Source organism: Meriones unguiculatus, chromosome 11 (genome assembly GCF_030254825.1).
Source record: "Meriones unguiculatus strain TT.TT164.6M chromosome 11, Bangor_MerUng_6.1, whole genome shotgun sequence".
Classification (NCBI taxonomy): domain Eukaryota; kingdom Metazoa; phylum Chordata; class Mammalia; order Rodentia; family Muridae; genus Meriones; species Meriones unguiculatus.
This window is the reverse complement of record NC_083359.1, coordinates 16,311,004-16,331,165: the sequence shown is the minus strand read 5'-3', so window position 1 is coordinate 16,331,165 and position 20,162 is coordinate 16,311,004. Positions and strand designations below refer to the sequence as shown.

The 20,162-nt window shown below is 36.8% G+C and overlaps 1 protein-coding gene and 1 pseudogene across 14 annotated transcripts in view; one reads left to right on the top strand and one right to left on the bottom strand.

Annotated features, from left to right (window-relative positions):
- Positions 1–20,162, top strand: part of Rapgef6 (Rap guanine nucleotide exchange factor 6) — a 177,582-nt gene that overhangs the window by 83,026 nt on the left and 74,394 nt on the right. For all 14 annotated transcript variants that reach the window (XM_060363698.1, XM_060363697.1, XM_060363700.1 and 11 more), the window contains 5 exons: positions 3,372–3,503; positions 9,358–9,532; positions 12,089–12,225; positions 15,680–15,838; positions 16,412–16,564. In XM_060363698.1, the coding sequence (XP_060219681.1) occupies positions 3,372–3,503; positions 9,358–9,532; positions 12,089–12,225; positions 15,680–15,838; positions 16,412–16,564 (756 nt within the window). The remainder of the gene's footprint in view (positions 1–3,371; positions 3,504–9,357; positions 9,533–12,088; positions 12,226–15,679; positions 15,839–16,411; positions 16,565–20,162) is intronic.
- Positions 9,864–10,177, bottom strand: LOC110560223 (small ribosomal subunit protein mS33-like; annotated as a pseudogene).

The window sequence follows — 20,162 nt, the reverse complement described above, 5'->3', positions numbered from 1 at the left end:
CAAGTGAAGTAGTGCTTGAGGACAGACAAACTTTTAGATATTTTCCCTGTTAAAAATTCTTAATTGTGGCAGGTTATTCTTGAAGTAGGTCATAGAACTATCATGTAATATTACTCTAGCTGTACTGCTTGTGTTTGTACCAATTCAGATTGATGTCCCTACCCATCTGCTAAGCTGCAGGTGTTCTTCATGGCTGTGTCTTGACTAACACTGGTTGCCCTGCAAAAGTATTTCAAACATGAAATTGTTGACTGTGTGAGATTATTCCAAAGCAGTGTTTCTTACGCTGGTAAGGTGTCAATAGCATATTAGAGAAAATAAATTTGGAGAACAGTGTGTAAAAATAAACTTCTATTTTGAGGTACTTTTTAATGCTAACAAGAATTGAAGACCATAAAGAATATCGTTTTCCAGTTTGTTCAACCATAGAACTCTTTTGTTTAATTTTAAATATTCATGAATTGTGTCTGTTAGAATAGTATACAACTCTGGAGAGTCTATGCTGTGCGGAATACAGACTGTACCTATGCTAAAGTTCCATTTGTTGAGAAACCCACAAAAACCTGAGCAGCAGTGTCACATATTGAGAAGCCAGATGCAGTCGTTGATTTTTTTCTACAGATATTTAACAAGCAGATCTTGCATTCAGGGTAAATATCCCTATACTAACCTTTTGTTTGGTTGGGAAAGCAGGGAATATTGTAAAAGTTCTACATTCTTCTACCTTCTACAAGAATGGAGTAAAAATACAGAAATATTTTATTCCCTAGAAGCTTCTTCTTCAAGCTTTATCTTAGTTATTTTGTTGCTTATTGCCTCATAGCAATTTCAGTTCTTTCTTTGGCTTGTATGGTAACGTTTATTCACCACACTATTATAAATGTGTATATTCTTATATTTCCATAAGGCATTATAATAAAAACCCATTTTGGAATTCACTAGTCAGTGTCTTAGTCACTGTTCTTTTACTGTGAAAAGATACAATGACTAAGGCAACTATTTTAAAAGAAAGCATTTAATTGGGACCTTGTTTATAGTTTCAGAGGTTTGGTTCATTATCATCATGGCAGGGAGCATGACAGCATGCAAGCAAGCACTGGGGCAGTAGCTCAGAGCTAAGTCCTGATCCATGGGCAAAGAGTCAGACTCTGGTCTTGGCCTAGGCTTTTAAAACTTCAAAATCCACCCCTAGTGACACATTACCTCCGACAAAACCACACCTCCAAATTCTTCTGATCCTTTTACACAGTGTCACTTCCCTGGTGACTAAGCATTCAAATATATGAGCCTGTGAAAGCCATTCAGTAAAAAGCTTGTCCTGCAAACATGAGGGTACAAGTTTGATCCCAGGAACCCACATAAAATCAAAAGTGTGGAATGTACTATGTTAGAATATATGTATACAATATATGTATACATATGTCACATGTTTAGTTTTAGCATGAAAAAGTTTTTCAAGTTATTTATAGAAATAAAGAATCAAGTATGGCAGGCTAGAGAGAAGGCTCTGAGGTTAAGAGCTGCCCTTCCAGAGGTCTTGAGTTCAGTTCTCAGCAACCACATGGTAGCTCACAACCTTCTGTAATGAGAACTGATGCCCTCTTCTGGCATACATGCAGGAAAAACACTATACACAATAGATAGATAGATAGATAGATAGATAGATAGATAGATAGATAGATAGATAGATAGATAGATAGATAGATACATACATACATACATAGATACATAGATTAGATAGATACATAGATAGATACATAGATAGATAGATACATAGATAGATACATAGATAGATACATAGATAGATCTTTAAAAGATAGATCTTTAAAAAAAGAAAGAATCAAGTATGTAAACTCTTGCTTGTAATTCTGACACTTAAGAGACTCAGCCAGGATTTGGATGCTACCTTTTATAGCATACAAAGACTCTGCCGCAATAACACAAATACTTTCTCCATAAGAAATAAGTTCAGCTATAGTTCAGATTAGCTAAAATTCATTTTGAGTCACCTGTCCTAGACTTTTTCTAGAAAATAGCAATATTGATTTTTCTACTTATAGCTCTTTCCCCCTAAACATAGGGTAGATGTTTATATACCCAGGAGATATATACATAACACACACACACGTACACTCATGCACACACACGCGAGTGCCATGCCATATATATATATATATATATATATATACACACACACACACACACACACACACACACACATATATGTAGTTCTTATATTTTAAACATGTAGGGTACCTTTTATATTCATCCTGACGCTTGCTTCTTTGTTAATAAATTTGGGAAATATATTGAGGTTTCTTTGTTTCTGTGAGTTTAAACATTTTGGTTCCACTAGAAGTTAGATCATACATAAGTCCTTCTGCCTCCCGTTCATTTTTCTTGGCACATTTGATACTTACTGTGTGTGGTTTTTCTTTATCTTAGTAATGTCACTTGTCTGAATTATCTAACCCACCCATATAATTAGTCTATGCAATTTCTGTACTCTGTATTCTTATGATAGTAGAACTCAAACTTGGTCATTTTCTCCCTTAATATAGAAGTAAATTACATTGAGTGTGTGCAGCAAGGAAATTATTTCAAATATTAAGTTTACTTAATGGTCTTGAATAGCAGATTGAAGAGAATTTATATGGAGGAGTAGTGAATGATCTTATCTCTTACTTAAAACATTAACTGCTTTGAAGCATTGTGAATTATTTATTGTCTTCCATAACACTGCTTATGAAACCTGTTTTATTTCATGGTATAAGATAACAATGTACAGTCTGCATTTTTTATAAGAATAGTCATATTAAAGATCAAGTGATAAAGTTATTTCCTTTTTCTTTTTAATTACATTTTATTTATATGTGTGTACACTTGGACATTCCATGACAAGCATGTCAAGATGAGAGAACAACGTGTGGAAGTTGGTTCTCTCTTCTCTAGGTCCAGAGTAGACAGGTTATGCTTATAGACAGGCACCTACACCCATTGGGCCATCTTGTCATGTCTTTTCTATTCTGCTTGTATCTGTACTTAACAGAGACATTCATTGAATAATTTTGATTACTAATAAATTTTTTAGAGCCAACTACTACATAATACAATGTTAAGAACAAAGGTTATGACAATTTCTAAATCTTGTATACAGTTATTTTGTTACCCTTAAGCCTTAATGCCTACAGGTGTTCTTCTGTGATCTCAAACATTACTATTAATGCTGCTCAGGGATTGTGTGTGTTTGTGTGTGTGTTCTATTCCTGACTTTTAAAGCTATTTTGTTTTTGCTTTATTATATTATGTCAAGAACTCTCTAATAGGTAAACTTTGGCATTCAGAATAACTCAAGTTCTTTATTCCTTCAGCTTCCAGCTGATCTTACCAAGATGCACCTCACAGACAACCCTCATCCACAGGTGACTCATGTGTCTTCTAGTCAGTCTGGCTGTAGCATTGCCAGTGACTCTGGGAGCAGCAGTTTATCCGATATCTATCAGGTAATACCTTATGCTGAGTACAGTGCATACAGACTTTTATTCTGCAGAATAGTCTCTCTCTGCTTATCTTCTAGATCATTGCTTCTCAACATGTGGGCCACAACTCCTCTGGGGGTCAAACAACTCTTTCACAGGAGTCACCTAAGATGATCAGAAAGCACAGATTTACATTACGATTCATAACAGTAGCAAAATTGCGGTTGTGAAGTAATAGTCAAAAAAATTCAATGTTTGGGAGCTCAGCACAACATAAGGAACTGCATTAAAGGGTGACAGCATTAGGAGGTTGAGAACCACTGCTCTAGATGGTCATGTGTCTTTTATTGAACTGTGAAATTCAAGTGTAAGGTTTTCAGCATAGTATGTTTTATATACCATCTCATTCGTTGGCCTCATTAAAGTCTGTCTTTTGAGAGGATTCAGTATAATTTAACAGTATATGACTATGGTATTTTCTTTTTATTTCTTTTATCCAGTTGAATCCATATCATACAGAATGTTTGCCTTAGTTGAGGGAAACGTTTGTAGGGTTTTATTTTTTGTAAAACAGAGTATGAGCCTGTAACCCAGGCTGACCTGAACATTTCAGTCTTCTCCCCTCAGCCTCCCAAGGGTTGGAATTAGAGGCTTAATGCATAGGTTTAAAGGAGGTTTTTGAAATAACAGCTTACACTTGTGGAAGGACTGATTACTACAGTGTAGAAGTTGTCTATAAGTAAAATTCATGAAGAAAAGAAGGGTTGCTTTTGCATTGTTAAACCTCCGTCCTCTGTGACCTGAATGAAATAAAAAGTTAAATAGAGGGTATACTTATTGGACTTCTCCATTCTTTTAAATTTAATTTTATTTATATATTTATTTATTAAAATTTATTCACTTTGTATCCCAGCTGCACCCACCTCCCTCATCTCCTCCTAATGCCACCCTCCCTCCCTCTTCTTCTCTTATGCCTTTTCCTTAGTCCCCTGATAGGAACTCCTCTCCTTCTATCTGACTCTAGTTTATCAGGTTTCATCAAGGCTGGCTATAACATCTTCCTCTGTGGCCTGGCAAGGCTGCAGTGTTCCCACACACACACAGGAGGAGGTGATTAAAGAGCTGGTGACTGAGTTCATGTTAGAGACAGCCCCTGTACCCGTTACAAGGGAACCCACTTGGAGATGAGTCTATGGGCTATGTCTGAGCGGGAGTTTTAGGTCCTCTTCATGCATGGTCCTTGGTTGGGGTATTAGTCTCTGCAGGGACCCCTGGGCCCAGGTATTTTGGCTCTGTTGTTCTCCTTGTGGAGTTCCTGTCCCCTCCAGGTCTTTCTTTCTCCCTCTTCTTCCATAAGGATTCTTGCACTCTGCCCATAGTTTGGCTATGAGTCTCAGCATCTGCTTCGATACCTTGATGAGTAGAGTCTTTCAGAGGTCCTCTGTGAATGGCTCCTGACTTTCCTACTCTTCTCCTACTTCTGATGTCTATCCTGTTTGCCATTCTGAATGAGGATTAAGCATCTTCCTTAGGGTCCTCCTTCTTGTTTACCTTCTTTAGGAGTATAGATTTTAGCATAGATTTTAGTATAGATTTTATCCTGTAATGTATATCTAATATCTACTTACAAATGAGTATATACCGTGTGTGTCTTTCTTCTTCTGGGTTTCCTCACTCAGGATGATCTTTTCTAGTTCCCACCATTTGCCTGTAAATTTCCTTGTTTTTAATAGCTGAGTAGTATTCCAGTGTATAAATGAACCACACTTTCTATTCCTCCATTGAGGAACATCTAGGATGTTTACAGATTCTAACTATTACAGATCTGCTATAAACATAGTTGAGCAAATGTCCTTATTGAATGGTAGGACATCTTTTGGGTATATACCTAGGAGTGGTATAGCTGGATCTTGAGGTAACACTGTTCCTACTTTTCTGAGAAAGCACCACATTGATTTCCAGTGTTATTATACAAGGTTACATTCCCACCAGCAAAGGAGGAGGGTTACCCTTTCTCCACATTCTCTCCAGCATGCATCATCCCTTAAGTTTTTTATCTTAGCCATTCTGATGGGTGTAGGTGAAATCTCAGGGTCCTTTTGATTCTCATTTCCCGAATGACTAGAGATGTTGAACATTTCTTTATGTTTTTCTCTGCCATTTGATATTCCTCTGTTGAGAATTCTCTGTTTAGCTCTGTACCCATTTTTAAATTGGATTTCTTGGTTTGTTGGTGTTTAACTTCTTCAGTTCTTTATATATTCCAGATATTGGCCCTCTGTCAGATGTAGGGTTGGTGAAGATCTTTTCTCAGTCTGTAGGCTGTCATTTTGTTCTGATGACAGTGTCCTTTGTTTTACAGAAGCTTTTCAGTGCATGAGGTCACATTTCATGTTTAAGATTTTGGAGAGATCAGGGATACAAGGCACATACCTAAACATAGTAAAAGCAGTGTATAGCAAGCCTATAGCCAACATCAAACTCAATGGAGAGAAACTGAAATCAGTCCCACTGAGATCAGGGACAAGGCAAGGATGCCCACTCTCTCTGTATCTCTTCCACATAGTTCTTGAAGTCCTAGCTAGAGCAATAAGACAACTAAAGGAGACCAAAAGGATACAAATCAGAAAAGAAGTCAAAGTATCACGATTCACATATGCTATGACAGTATTCATGAGTGACCCAAAAATTCTACCAGAGAGCTCCTTCAGCTGATAAACACCTTCAGCAAAGTGGCTGAATACAAAATTAACTCAAAAAAAAAAAAAAAAAAAACAAAACTGAAGCCCTCCTGTATACAAAAGACAAATAGGCTGAGAAAGAAATTAGGAAAACAGTACCCTTCACAATACCACAAATAACATAAAATACCTTGGTGTGACTCTTAGATCCGATTGCTCTTGAATTGTAGGTTGTTCTAAGCCACTACATGCTAGGAACCAAATTCAGGTCCTCTGGAAGAACAATACATGCTCTTAACCACAGGGCCATCTCTCTAAGCATTTGTAGAGTTTCTTAACTCCCTCTTATGTAGTCCAAGGCACAGTGCCATTCACCCCTCATGTGTGGGGGGTGGGTGGGGGGGTGGAATAGACTTGTAAAAATCCCTTTATTTCAACTCTAGTTGAAATCTTACCAGACTTTGATACCATGTCTCCACTAGAGCTTTTCTTTTTTTCTTTTCTTTCCCAATTAGCTTTGTTCTTCTAAATGTTCTCAGCTACCTGTCTTTAACATTTCTGATAAGAGTGTCATCTGTTGGGTAGGGATGTCACTCAGTGATAGATGTTACTATAAAAATGTAGATTTACAGAAAGGAGCTGCTACAAAATTACCTTTCAGAAATGGCTTTATCAGGAGAGAGGGCCTTGTTACCATGGGGCATGAAGGAGGCGGGCCTTAAAGTAAAAGAACATTAGACAAGAAAAAAAAAATCAAAGCATGTGAAGCATGGTAGAGCCTGCAGGAATGATGAGGGGCTTCTCTTGAGATCCTGAGAGAAGCTGTAATTGGAGCTATAACTACCCGCTGTGCCACATGACTAGGTTCCTGTGAGGAGGGATGTGAAAGAACCTTTGTTTCTAGAAAGAAAAGGGGCTTTTCCTGATTCTTTTAGATTCCTTTTCAGCAAGGTAGATAAGCTTTCTACTATGGGCCTAGCGGCAGACACTAGGTCAGACATAAACTTGGCTTGTAGCTGGAAGCGGCGGAGGATCTGCACAACCACAGCATAGCATGCTTTCTTACAAGGTTTGATCAGAGACTGAGCTGCTGTGAGCTATGACCTGTGACAGCTACAGGATTTGAGATCTAACAGAGAGCGCTTGCCCAGTATGTACAAGATCTGGAGTTTTATCCTTAGTATTAAGAAAAATACTAATTAAAAAAAAAAAAAGCATCTTGTACCCACCCACCCACATACAATGCCATTTGATTTAAACTCCTACTTGAAACAAATTGCAAGAATGTGATGGTTTAAAAGTCCTCTATTAATGAAATTTCAGTGCTTCATTCTCATCAGATTTTCATTGTTCACTACAAATTCCAAGCCTTTCACTTCCCACCACCATCTGCCATCTGCTTCCTCCATTACATTCTACAGTCTTCTTCAAGACAGAACACATGCTAGCCCCTCAACATGCTTGCTTTTTCTTAGCTGTGTTGTTGTTGTTGTTTACTATGCTTGTTAAGGGTACCTTGTAAGCTTGGTGTTTTGCATCATCAGAATAAATGTATGTGAATGGAAGTTTATGTTTTACAGGTCTTTTTTTTTTTCTTGCTGAGTCAAACACAGTTTGGACACTTAGAAATAATCTAGAAAAACGTTCAAGTTGAATCATGTTTGAAAGTAAATGCCAGTATAGGTTGCAAGGAAAATGCAAAACATCTCTGCTAACTAAACTGTCGCTCTGTAAGGTAGAGGAGAGATTATAGACAGGGCCATCTTGGTTGGCAGAATTGTGGAAAGTTTTATTATATAGAATTCTTGACTGACCAAGAAGACAAAGAGGACCTTAAAAGCTAAATGGTTCCTGAAAAGGGATTATAATGCTGAAAGGAAAAACATTGAAAATACGAGGTGCTGGCTTAACACTTAAACCTTGTTAAAAAAAAAAAAGGTGTTTTTTATAAGTTTGTATGACATTTTCATTACAATATATGGCACCTCTTAATGTAGCTTCATGTTTATTTTGTTGCAAACAGGAAAAGGATATTCTCTGATGGTTTTATTTGGTGAAAGTCAGCTTATCACTAAATCAACTTGTACTCACCACAGTATAGGTATAGAGACTACATGTGACAGGAAAAGGAAACCAGATGAAGCTTAATGCTTGTCCTGCTAGATTCCTGTGCTTAGTCCATTTATCATCTTCTTGAGGATCTGTTGTCTAGGACCCAATTTAGTAACTATCCTACAAAAATTATTCCACATTCTTCTATCATCTCTTAATACTATCATTCTAATCGCCATGATTATTTTCTTTTTTGTTGACTATTGCCCATCCATTTCATTTGAGTCTTCATATTTACTCTTTCTAGAACTCAGGGATTCAGTCTCTTGTATATTGGAATTGCAGGCATGAACCACCACACCCACTTAAATTTATTCATGTATTCATTTTACAGTTTATATAATTCCTAATGAGAGCCCTTATTTTTGTTTTACAAGTGCATGGTAGTCAAAGAAATAAGATTTCTTCTCTATGATACTGTCATAGTCCATTCAGGCTGGCATTTTTAAAATGTCATGCACTGGGTAGCGCACAAGCAGTAGAAATTCAGTTCTGTGGTTTTAGATACTGGAAATTCCAAATTAAGGTATTGACAAATTTCATATCCTGTGAAAGACTTCTTTCTGATCTATTGATGGCACCATCTAGCTATTTTTTTCATGTGGAGAAATTACTCCTTATAATTTTTTTTTAGGCCCAGTAATATATTAGAAAGTGGTGGTATTTCTTTGGTTTTTTTGCTAGTCCAATTTAGTGCTTTTAGTATGGTTATCCCCTTTTCAGAATCCTGCTCTTAGTCTCATGTTTGCCTGACTTTGTATTTTTGTGATGCAATAATAACATTTTTCACAATAAGCAGCATGGATTAATAGGTATTCACTGGTTCATCTTTCCTGTACCTCCTGGTTTAGAAAGCTTTGTGTTTATTGGAAAAATTATTAATACTCAATATTGTTTGTATCTTATACAAACAAATTATCGTGATAAGCCTGTCTACCTAGGTAGAGAGATGTTTAATAAATAAGTATCTTTCCATTCTTGGACTTTTCCTTATATTGTTTGTCATTTAAGGCCCTGCTGTTCAGTTTACAGTATGATGTAGAATATTCTTAGATGAAATCATTTATTGAAATTTCTTTCTGTAGGCTACAGAGAGCGAAGTGGGAGATGTAGACTTAACACGTCTTCCAGAAGGACCTGTTGATTCTGAGGATGAAGAAGAGGAAGAAGAGATAGATCGAACAGATCCACTGCAGGGTCGAGATCTTGTTCGAGAATGTCTTGAAAAGGAACCTGCAGACAAAACTGATGATGATGTTGGTAAGAAATATATCTGTGTTCAAGGCCAGCCAAGCTTCCACAAAAAACAAGCCAAACAAAATAAAACAAAAAAAAAAAAAAGATAATTCTGTTCACATAAGCATTAAAAAAAAAAAATCACTAAACAGTAGTTTATTCATTCCATTATAGAATTTGGTAAACATCAGATTACAAAACCAAAGTTAATATAAGTGACAGCTTAACTGAGGAGGAGATGAACATAGGGTTGATGTCTACTGAGGAAGGTCAAATTCCTCTAATATGTGAAAATATGATGAGATATACTTTCTTAGCCATTGAGGAAGGAATTTTCTTTCCTGAGGAAATGATACTAGTTCTTTTTTGTAGGTCTTTTCCATTCTCCTTTCCTTGGTTTCCCCTTTCCTCAGAGCTTCTTTAGACATCTTTGCTCATCCATAAAATCCTGATGTTCATCCCTGTAAAGGCCAAGGAAATGAAGCGTACCCATGAGCGCAAAATGTGTTGTGATTTGGATACCAGTCACAAGTCTCTTTCCTTTTGGCCAAGAGCTGCTCACTGAACAAGTTTACCACTTTCATGGACTTTTAATCAATAGGCTACTTCACCAAAGATCCAGGCACTCAGACAAGACATGCGCAGTGTATATTCTGAAAGCGAAGACATTTCTTAGGCAGTAAAGGAACAAGATTCATCTGAAGACCTTCACATAAGCATTTTTAACATTCTATATAAAATAGTCTATTGCCACATAACCAGTTAAAACAATACACATTTTTTATTTCATAGTCTTTGTTGATTGGGAATTCAGGAAGAGCTTAGCTAGATAATTCTAGCTTAGAATCCTCAAGTGATAGTCAGAATGAACATGCAGGCTTCAGTCATTTACTTCTTTACTGGAGTGTGTGAAAATCTCTCACGTTCAAGATGACTGCTCATGACTACTCTGGCACAGGACGAAAGTTCCATACCAGCTAGTCTTCTTTGTAGCCTGTTCACTCACCCTATCAACATTGCAGTCGATCTCCTCTAGCATGGGTCCAGTGGTTAGTAAGGTAGATAGAAGCCTTAGTGTCTTTTATGAATCTCATCACTTCTGCCATAACCATTACACTGTGCAAACCTGAGGCAGTATGTGTAAAACATTGGTATCAAGAGGTCAGGTCATTGTGAGCCATTTTGAGACTTGCTGTGTTTATAAAATAAAAATACTGATTTCGTGTCAGTAATTTTTCTCTTGTTCATAAGATATTTAAAGCTGACTAATACCTCAAGTCTGTGAAGTAATTTTTAAATCAGTTTCAACTATATTTGTCTTACCCTCATTTGTGTGTTAAAAATGTAAATAAAGCTTCTTGCATATTCCTTAATTTTTTACAGAACTAGTTAATATACTTCAATTGAAAATTTGAATTTTAAAATGTTGATGTGTCTTTAAGTAATTAAATTTACTTAGTGTCAATTACATGTTGCTAGTTCAGTTAAGATTTTTAGCTTGGATTTTCCTTTTATAATCATATTGCTGTTCACATTAGAAGTCAATGCTAGTGAAAATTACAACTTTCATCAGCAATGGTCAGTATATTTGAACATTCCCTGCCATTATAAAGATACAGTATTGTTAACCCCTGTTAGACTCATGCTCTCAACATCTGCAAAGACACTAGTTTCGTGAATTCTGAGTACCTGTGAGTGTATTGCTTCTTTGTGTGGCCATTTCTATTGAAGCTTGTTTAACATATTGCAGATATGCATGTGTTTCTCTTATATTTATCTTTATTAGTCAAATGTTTTTACCAGAAAATAGCCTCATTAACCCATAAACACTTACTAAAAAGTTAACTGGTTGATATAACAAGTTTTGAGCTATAGGTCACTTTAGATATCCCTATTTTACTGACTTTTACCAGTAGACTTAAGAAAAAACATTTAGCCTAAAAATCATAGACAAAAGGGTTTTTGCAAATCTGTTAGATCCAAGAGTAGCACTGAACTACACCCCCAGTCAAGTGTCATCTCTAGCTTGGGGAAATCATATAGGTGTTATAGTTTCATTTTGACCATTGTGCTTTCCTGGTTCTCTTGAATGTTTTGAATGAAATCTTACAGTTCCGTGTATTTTTATCTGAGGGTAAATATACAGTCTATAAAGGTGTATGTGCACACATATAACATACTAAATTAACTTGAGGGTTTTTTTTAATTATTTTTATGTGATAGCTATGTTGCCTGCATGTACGTCTGTGCGTGATATGTATGCAGTATGTGGAGGTCAGAAGGTGTCAGATCCTTCAGAACTGGACTTACAAACAATTGTGAGCCACCATTTGGGTTTTGGGAATCGAACATAGGTTCCCTGAAAGAACAGCCAGTGCTCCTAACCACTGAGACATGTCTTCAGCCCATGTTTGGGTTGGTTGTTTTGTTTATATGAACAGTCATGATGTATCTTGATTTTCTTGCTTTAGCAGCATAACTTCCTAAGTTGATTAACAAATAGAATATTGAATTATAAAATTTATTGTATGTTAAAATAGCATCCTTGATCTGTATACTATAACTTCTGTTTGCTTACAGAACAGTTACTTGAGTTCATGCACCAGCTGCCTGCCTTTGCAAACATGACCATGTCTGTAAGAAGAGAGCTCTGCTCTGTCATGATTTTTGAAGTAGTGGAGCAGGCTGGAGCTGTTATTCTTGAAGATGGACAAGAGGTAGGACAGCAATTTAAGTGCTACATTAAATTCTGTAAGCTTATATAGAGCCAAGCCTTTGAATTTAAATTATTGTGAGTGAATACTGAGTCTGGGCAATTAATTTTTAAAGAGATAAAAATGTTTTGGGTTTTTTTTTTTTCTCTACTCTTTTTTTAATTGTTGGTTTTCTAGTGATGGACTTTATGCAAAATAGGTATTTAGTCAATAATTGGATTTTTAATATTAAAAATTAAGACTCTTTTAAAGAATTCTTTATTGTTGTCAGTTTGTGTATATATATATATTGGTGTTATCGAGATTCAGTCCCCTGTCCATTGTCTGTGAATTGAAAGGAGGAGAAGCAGTGTGTTGGTGCTGATGCTTACCTCCCAGTGGGTGTGACAAGACTGTAGTGTGGTGGTTCTCAAGCTTCCTGATGCTGGGAGCCTTTACTGCACACAGCTCCTCATGTTGTGCTGACTCCCAACCATAAAGCTGCTGCTTCATAACAGCAGTTTTGCTACTGTGATGACTTCTAATGTAAATATCTGTATTTTCTGATGGTCTTAGGTGACCTCTGTAAAAGGGTCATAACCCACAGATTGAGAACCACTGCTGTGGTGGGACTGGAAAACCCTACTGTAAGATTGAGGCTAAAAAGTGAATTACCAACGATAGTTGTGTACTACTAGTAAATTGTTTCAACATTTCTATAAATTCATTTAGAAATATTTGTATTCACAGTCTCTAAGCCTGTTCTACTTTCTGTTTTCTCTCTTTAGAACATAATAATAATAATAATAATAATAATAATAAAAACTCAGGAGTTATCAAATGATGCTTTCTATTTGTAATAGAAAAAACTGAGTATGCCAAACTATGGGTTACAAACAAGCAATACCTAGTCAAATGAATAAAAGGTTCTTTGTGATGCTGGATATCAAACCTAGAATATGGGACCAAGTGATGTCCTGCTGAGCTGTGTACTCCACACCCTAACATTCTTTTTAAATTGCTAGAAATTCTTTCAAAGATCTTTCTCCAGCTTTATTTGCATGTTTCGTTTGTACACCTAATAAGATACACATCCCTAGGAAGTTGGAGTATTGTTTGGTTTGGTTTGGTTTGTCTTTTAAAAAGACAAGATAGGTACTGGAGAGATTTGCCACCAAGTGTAAAGACCTGAGTTCAGTTCCCAAAAGCTGGATGTGATTGCATGCACCTTCAAACCCAGCACTGAGGAAGTGGAGACCTGAAAATCCCTGAGGCTCACTGGCCAACCAGCCCAGCCTGCTTGGCAAGCCATAGGCCAGAGACCCTTTCTAAAAAAATTAAGTATATGGTATATGCAGAAAGACAGCCAAGGTTGTCCTCTGGCCCCCAAATATTTTCACACATGCTTACACACATGCATGCCTACGCACATACATACACAAGCAAAAATAAACCTCAGGTGATGTTGACCTCTAGTCTTCACATGTACACACACACATACACTCAAAAGCAAAATAATCTAAGTATATTCAACAGCTTAAAATAATGTATGTGCAAACAAATAAAAGTTCTTTAGACAGTAGGATTTTAAGCAGCTTTTCTTTTCCATAAGTTTTTATGTTCTCTAACTCTCTACAGTTATTTTAGCAAATAAGTTTTGTCTGGTTGGGCAAGATGCATATCTTCAATCCGAGGGAGGCAGGCAGATAGATCACTATGTGTTTGAAGGCAGTCTGGTCTACATAGCAAGTTCCAGGACAGCCATGGCAGAGTAGAGCTGTCTCAAAAAATAAATAAATAAATAAAAGTTTTGGCTGTCAGCTTCCGACTGTGTGATACTTCTGTAGATATAGGAATATGGTGGTTGGGGAAAAAAAAAACACAGTCTCATTTTTAGTAGTTCAAACAATCTATAAATCCTACCATGAGTGTTTTTGTAGTTCAGTAACAAAAAAATAGACTTTCTAAAAAGGTCTTTTTGTTACCTAGTTATTACTCAGATTGCATCGAAATTGTTGAAAGTTTAGGCTAATGAGGAGGGATGGCTATTAAAGAACAAATGTTCTTTCACTGATATACAGCAGACCTTTAAAATACATCTCTGGTCTGGAGAGATTGCTCAGTGGTTGAGAGCACTTAGTGCTCTTGCAAAATACCCAGGTTCAATTCCCTTCAGTTACATGGTGGCTCACAACTATCTATAACCTTAGTTCCAGGAATCCAACAGTCATGTGCATGGTTACATATACATCCATATAGCCAAAACATTAATACACATAAACTAAAGTCTTTAAAATTAAAAGTGTGTGTGTATATGTATGTGTGTGATCTCCCAGGCCAGCAATATGGTTCCGTGGATAAAGCTACTTGCCATCAAGCCTGACCTGTCTTCCATCCCTGGTACCCACATGGTAGAAAGAGGGAACCAATTCCCACTATTTGTTTTCTAGCCTCCTCACCAACATTGTGGCACACGTGTGTGAGCACACACACACACACACCAAAAATAAGTTAAAATATTATAAAAATGTATCTCCCTCATGTTAAATGATTTCATATAAGTGAAGAATTGTTTTTAATATTAGCACAAATTTGTAATATTTTTTGATGTTCCTTAAAATTCAGGCTTTTGCTAGTTTTTATCATTAGAATGATTGTGCGTTGAACACTGTATTAAGCATTTTGTCTTAATTTGGCATTAATTTGGCCATATACTTCAGGAATTCTATATTACTTTTTTTTTTTTTTACAGCTGTTTTAGCAATAAACTAAGGCCTGGTGACATTATATAACTTGATGAAAGCCACTGTGCTGATCATGATAGGATCTAGATCTAAGAATTTGTGCTTCTAATAGACAGCTTAGCATTTGAGGGCAAGGTGTTCCTCAAAGGGACAGAAGATAGCTCACAATTGTCTGTAAGTCCAGTTTCAGAGGTTATGAAGCCCTTATCTGACCTCCTGAGACACACGTGTTGTTGTGTACATAAATACATACAGGTAAATACTCAAGCACATAAAATAAATTGTCCTTAAACGAGAATTGTTCTCCCATACATTACAATATTGGCCAGTTATGAAATTCCTTTGTTGACTAAAGGAAGAAAGTGAAAGAAACCAGCTGTTTTGTATAGTCAAAGCATAGGGTGTTGACCAACTACTAGATAGATAATAGAGATAGTTCTCCTCTCTCTCTCTCTCTCTCTCTCTCTCTCTCTCTCTCTCTCTCTTTTCAAGACAGGGTTTCTCTGTGTTTCCTTGGCTATCCCGGACTCGCTTTGTAGACCACACTGGCCTCGAACTCACAAAAATCCTCCTGCCTCAGCCTCCCAAGTGCTGTGATTACAGGCATGTACCACAGTGCCTTGCCCTTTGTCTTTTTTAAGTGATGCATTATCTGTATTTTTCTAAATTGTTATTCAAAGTTAACTTAATCACTGTCCTTTTTAAGAGTCTAACACCTTTATTTTCCTCTATAGCTTGACTCATGGTATGTCATTTTAAATGGCACTGTAGAAATTAGCCATCCAGATGGGAAAGTTGAAAATCTATTCATGGGAAATAGTTTTGGAATTGTTCCCACTCTGGATAAGCAGTACATGCATGGAGTTGTCAGGACCAAAGTTGATGATTGTCAGGTAAGCTGACCTCTGCCCAATGTTCTCTCTTCCTTTGAGACTGGAAATGGCTGAGTTATACTCTTTCTTCCTCAAATTAAAACAGCTGTAGTTGAGAACTAGGATTTTCAATAGCCTCAGTTGACAAGAAAAAGTAGATTTTATATCTCTCCAATTTTGTTGAATTAAGCAAAGTATAAAATTTTTAAGAAAATGTTCCAAATAAATGTTGGTTTATTTGAACATTCAAAGTCTTATTATCCAGTTCAGGCACTTTCTGTTTTTAAATAAGGAAGGAAATAGGAACTTGTGAGCTGTTTGTTTCTGACTTACTCCAGCTTCATGATTTCTTTGCATAGTGTCTGTTTGAGAGAAGTAGATGTTCACTTCTCCTTTTAGAGCAGAATTCAGATGATTGCACTTTGGTCTCTCTTTGTGTGAATTATTTACCTTGATTTTTGTTCAGGGTTAAACAAATTGAATGAGATAGAGCCGATGCCACTTGATACCTTACATTTGTGCTGTGCCTTGGTGCATAGTGATGTGTTTATGTACTATAGGTTCATTAACTGTCCCCATGTTGTTCTTGGGCAGTTTGTCTGCATAGCCCAACAGGATTATTGGAGAATTTTAAATCATGTGGAAAAAAATACCCATAAAGTTGAGGAAGAGGGAGAAATTGTCATGGTACATGAGCACCGTGAACTAGACCGGAGTGGAACCAGGAAAGGACACATAGTAATCAAGGTGGGTGTTTTTACTTCTTATTCTAGAAACTTCATTTAGATCTTTCATCTTGCTTTAAAAAAATAAACAGGCTTTAAAGCACTTTTTTGAGTAATGTAAAATTCTTCACTAGCATATTGACATCTAATTCAGTTAATGTGTTGGCTCTTCCATCCCTTTCTTAGCTAGTTCTTACAAATTTGAATGATGAAGGATAATATTGCTGTTTAATATCTAAATTGATACAATGTTGTTTTAGATTATACTGGCCAAATCTTTTCTTCTTGTTTATATAAGCCCTTGATGGTGGGTGTTGGTTGTAGAAACAAGCAGTGTTAACTGTGAGACAGGAACAGGAAATTTTAAAGACTAGCCACAAGACACATAGAGTCCACAATGAAGATGCAGAGCTCCTTTTAGCTTGCAGTCGGCTTTGGCCTCTCTGAACCTTATTTTAAATTAAAAACAGAAGAGATATGGGAAGTAAGGTTATGACTGAGTGATGTAAATCAGAAACTTTAGCATAATTACAGTCAAAGCAGCAATCTTACTCTACATCTTACTCTTCTGTGTTCTTTGTAATTCTTCTCTTTGAAAACCTCTAGATACAAAGTAGAGCAAGTATAGTTGAAAATTAAATACGTGTTTCTTTTTTTTAAACTAGTCTTGTTTGAAAAATATGTCATTAATTGGCAAATAGACAACTTAGTCGCATATCTGATATATCGGTTCTTTCTTGGGAATTGAATTCTTAGAGCTGTCTCTTAATATAGGCTTTGTGCGTAAAAAGGTTGACAGGGTGTGGGGTTGCACACCTAATCATTCCAACACTGAAAAAGGTATAGGAAAGAGATGGAGTTCAAGACTAGCTTCAGCTATATATAAAGCAAATTCAAGGCATACTCAGCTATATGAAACTGTGTTTCAAAAAAAAATGGAAGGAAGGAAAACATAAATAAAATACACATTATCATTGTGTCGTTGGCAAAGACCCCTATTTTTTAATAGTTTCAAACTTAAAAGTTATAACAACTAGAGAGGTGGCTCATTTTATTAAAGGGTTTGTCACACAAATGCAAATATAAAGATCTGAGTCTGTTCCCCAGAAATCATGTAAAAATCTGGGTACTGTGGTGTGCACCTGTAATTGAAGCAGTGGGGAACCAGAGACAGGAGGGTCCCATTATCTCAGTGGCCACCCAGCCTAGCCTAATTGGTGAGCTCTGGATTTAGTGAAAGACCTGGTCTCAAAATATGGTAGAGAACAGTTGAGGATGACCTGTGCAATTGACTTTTAGCCTGCACATAGCCATGTGCGCATTTCAAGAACAGTGCTCTGTCAGTCAGATTCCCCCACTTATAATATTTACTCCATTTGCCCCGTTTTCATCAGAATTCTTTTCAACTGAGACATTTTATAAATGCAGTGTCTCAGCATTACTAAAAGCAAGAACACTCCTGCATAAACATCATAGAATTTTCCAAGAATGGAAATGTATATTGCTGAGGTAATATAGTCAATCTGAAGTCCCCAGTGAATTCTCATCAATGTTCCCAGTAATGTTGTAGTTGTATTTCATTGTCATGCCACTTTGGTCCACTTCAGTTGCTTGGTCTTTCTTTTGTTGTTCCCCAGCAGACTTAAAGAGCGCACATCTTGTATCCTGCCACGTTTACTCATGACCAAACTACAGTCAGTTTTCATTGAGGAGTCTCACTATAATTAACACTCTTCGTGCGAATTTGGTGCAGTGCTGCGCACCTTCCTCTAGGGATCTAACCTTGACCTCCTGTCCATATGCCAGGGTTTTTAATGTAAGGTCACCATTTGTGACGCTTCACAACTGATGAGAGGAAGAGATGTTCTGAGACGATCATCAGGGCACTGCCTCCAATTTTTGGATAGTAACAGTGAAGTGCAAACCTCTTCCCACCTGTTTTCATTATTTTTGATGACTCCTGCTAAAAGTGGTATTTTCCTGATTTCTCTTATAAAACCTAATTGTCATTCTTTAATTTATACTTGGTATGGTCATACTCTCTTACCATCAGTATGTTTCTAATGCTCAGGTATTTTCTGAGGTATAACCAGTGAAATGATCCACAGGCAGACACTTTTATTCTTTTGAAGTGCCCTCATTATTCTTGGAACACTTTCTTTTCAGTGGAGGATAGCATTTATAAATCAGGATCTGGAAACTTACTTTTTTGTATATTTATAGCCCCTCATGAGTCAGAGCTAGAAAAACAGGTGTTTATGTTCATTATCAGTGCTCATCTAATCTTCAACTTGGTCTGCATTTCTACAGTTCTGCATTCTGAGTTTATATGATACACTTCTAGTACTAGTCTACAGGCTGTTCTTTTACTGTTTTGCTTCCATGTCTATTAATCCTCCTGCTTATTTGCTAGAATTTTTGTTGGTTTTGGTTTTGGTTTTTCAAGACAGGGCTTCTCTGTGTGACAGCCCTGCCTGTCCTGGAACTCTCTTCATAGACCAGGCTGCCCTCTGCTTCCTGAGTACTGGGAGTAGAGGTGTGCAGCACTCCGCTGGCGTACTTCCTGGATTTAACCAGTCTCTACCACTCCAGTATAGCAGTGTCAGTCAGGTCTTTTGCCTTTCATCTAAGTAAAGAGTATCCAGAGTGTGATTCTCTCTGCAGGTATCCAATTTTCTTGGTTGCTACTGTGAACATTGGTGACATACTTCTGCATGGTAATGGGCTCTTCAAATTTTTCAATGTGTAGCCCAGATTCTGTAGAGACTCTTATCTGCTGATTTTGATTTAGGCAAACGAGACAATGTTCTTCCTTTAAGCTTGGTCAGTTACCACACTGACTTAGCTATGTACACCCCAAGAGCACATAAATTTCCTAAACCTAAATAACAAACCCATTTTGATAATTTTAGACTTCGTATTTTTGAGGGTAAGAAGAGGAATAACCTATAGTATCTATGCTGTAAGTTAGTTATATGAAGTCTTTCTTACCCCCGAGTACCTTCAAGAGAAGTGATCTGTATATCTTGTTAGCATTGGGTGCACTTGGGGGGAAACTTCTAAGGTAACAGTATTGTCAGTGTGTTTATATATTTACTATACAGATGTTGTGATCGATTATTTGTATGGTTGCAGAAAACTAAAGTTTAAACATAAGGATCACAGATTTTTAAATTTTATGTATACTAGTGCTTTGCCTGCATGTATGTATGTGCATTGCATATGTGCTGTGACTACAGAGGTCAGAAAAGAGCATTGGATCGCCTGAACTGGAGGAAGAGATGGTTATGAGCTCCTATATGGGTGCCAAGAACCAAACCCAAGTCCTCTGCAGCAAGTGCTCTTAACCACTGAGTAATCTCTCCAGCCCCACAATTGCTTTTCTATCTAACTGAGTATTTTTCTTTTATGTATGTTCTGTTTACCTACTTTTAGAAAAGGGAGCAGACCAGGGTTACAATGGTAGCACAGTTGGTAAAATGTTCACCTCGCAATCAGGAAGACCTTCAGTTTGCTCCTCAGAACCCACATTTATAAAACCAAGCATTGCCTACTTGGCAAGTCCCAGGCCAATGAGACTGTCTCAAAATGATAAAGACAAGTGCTTGAGGAACAATACT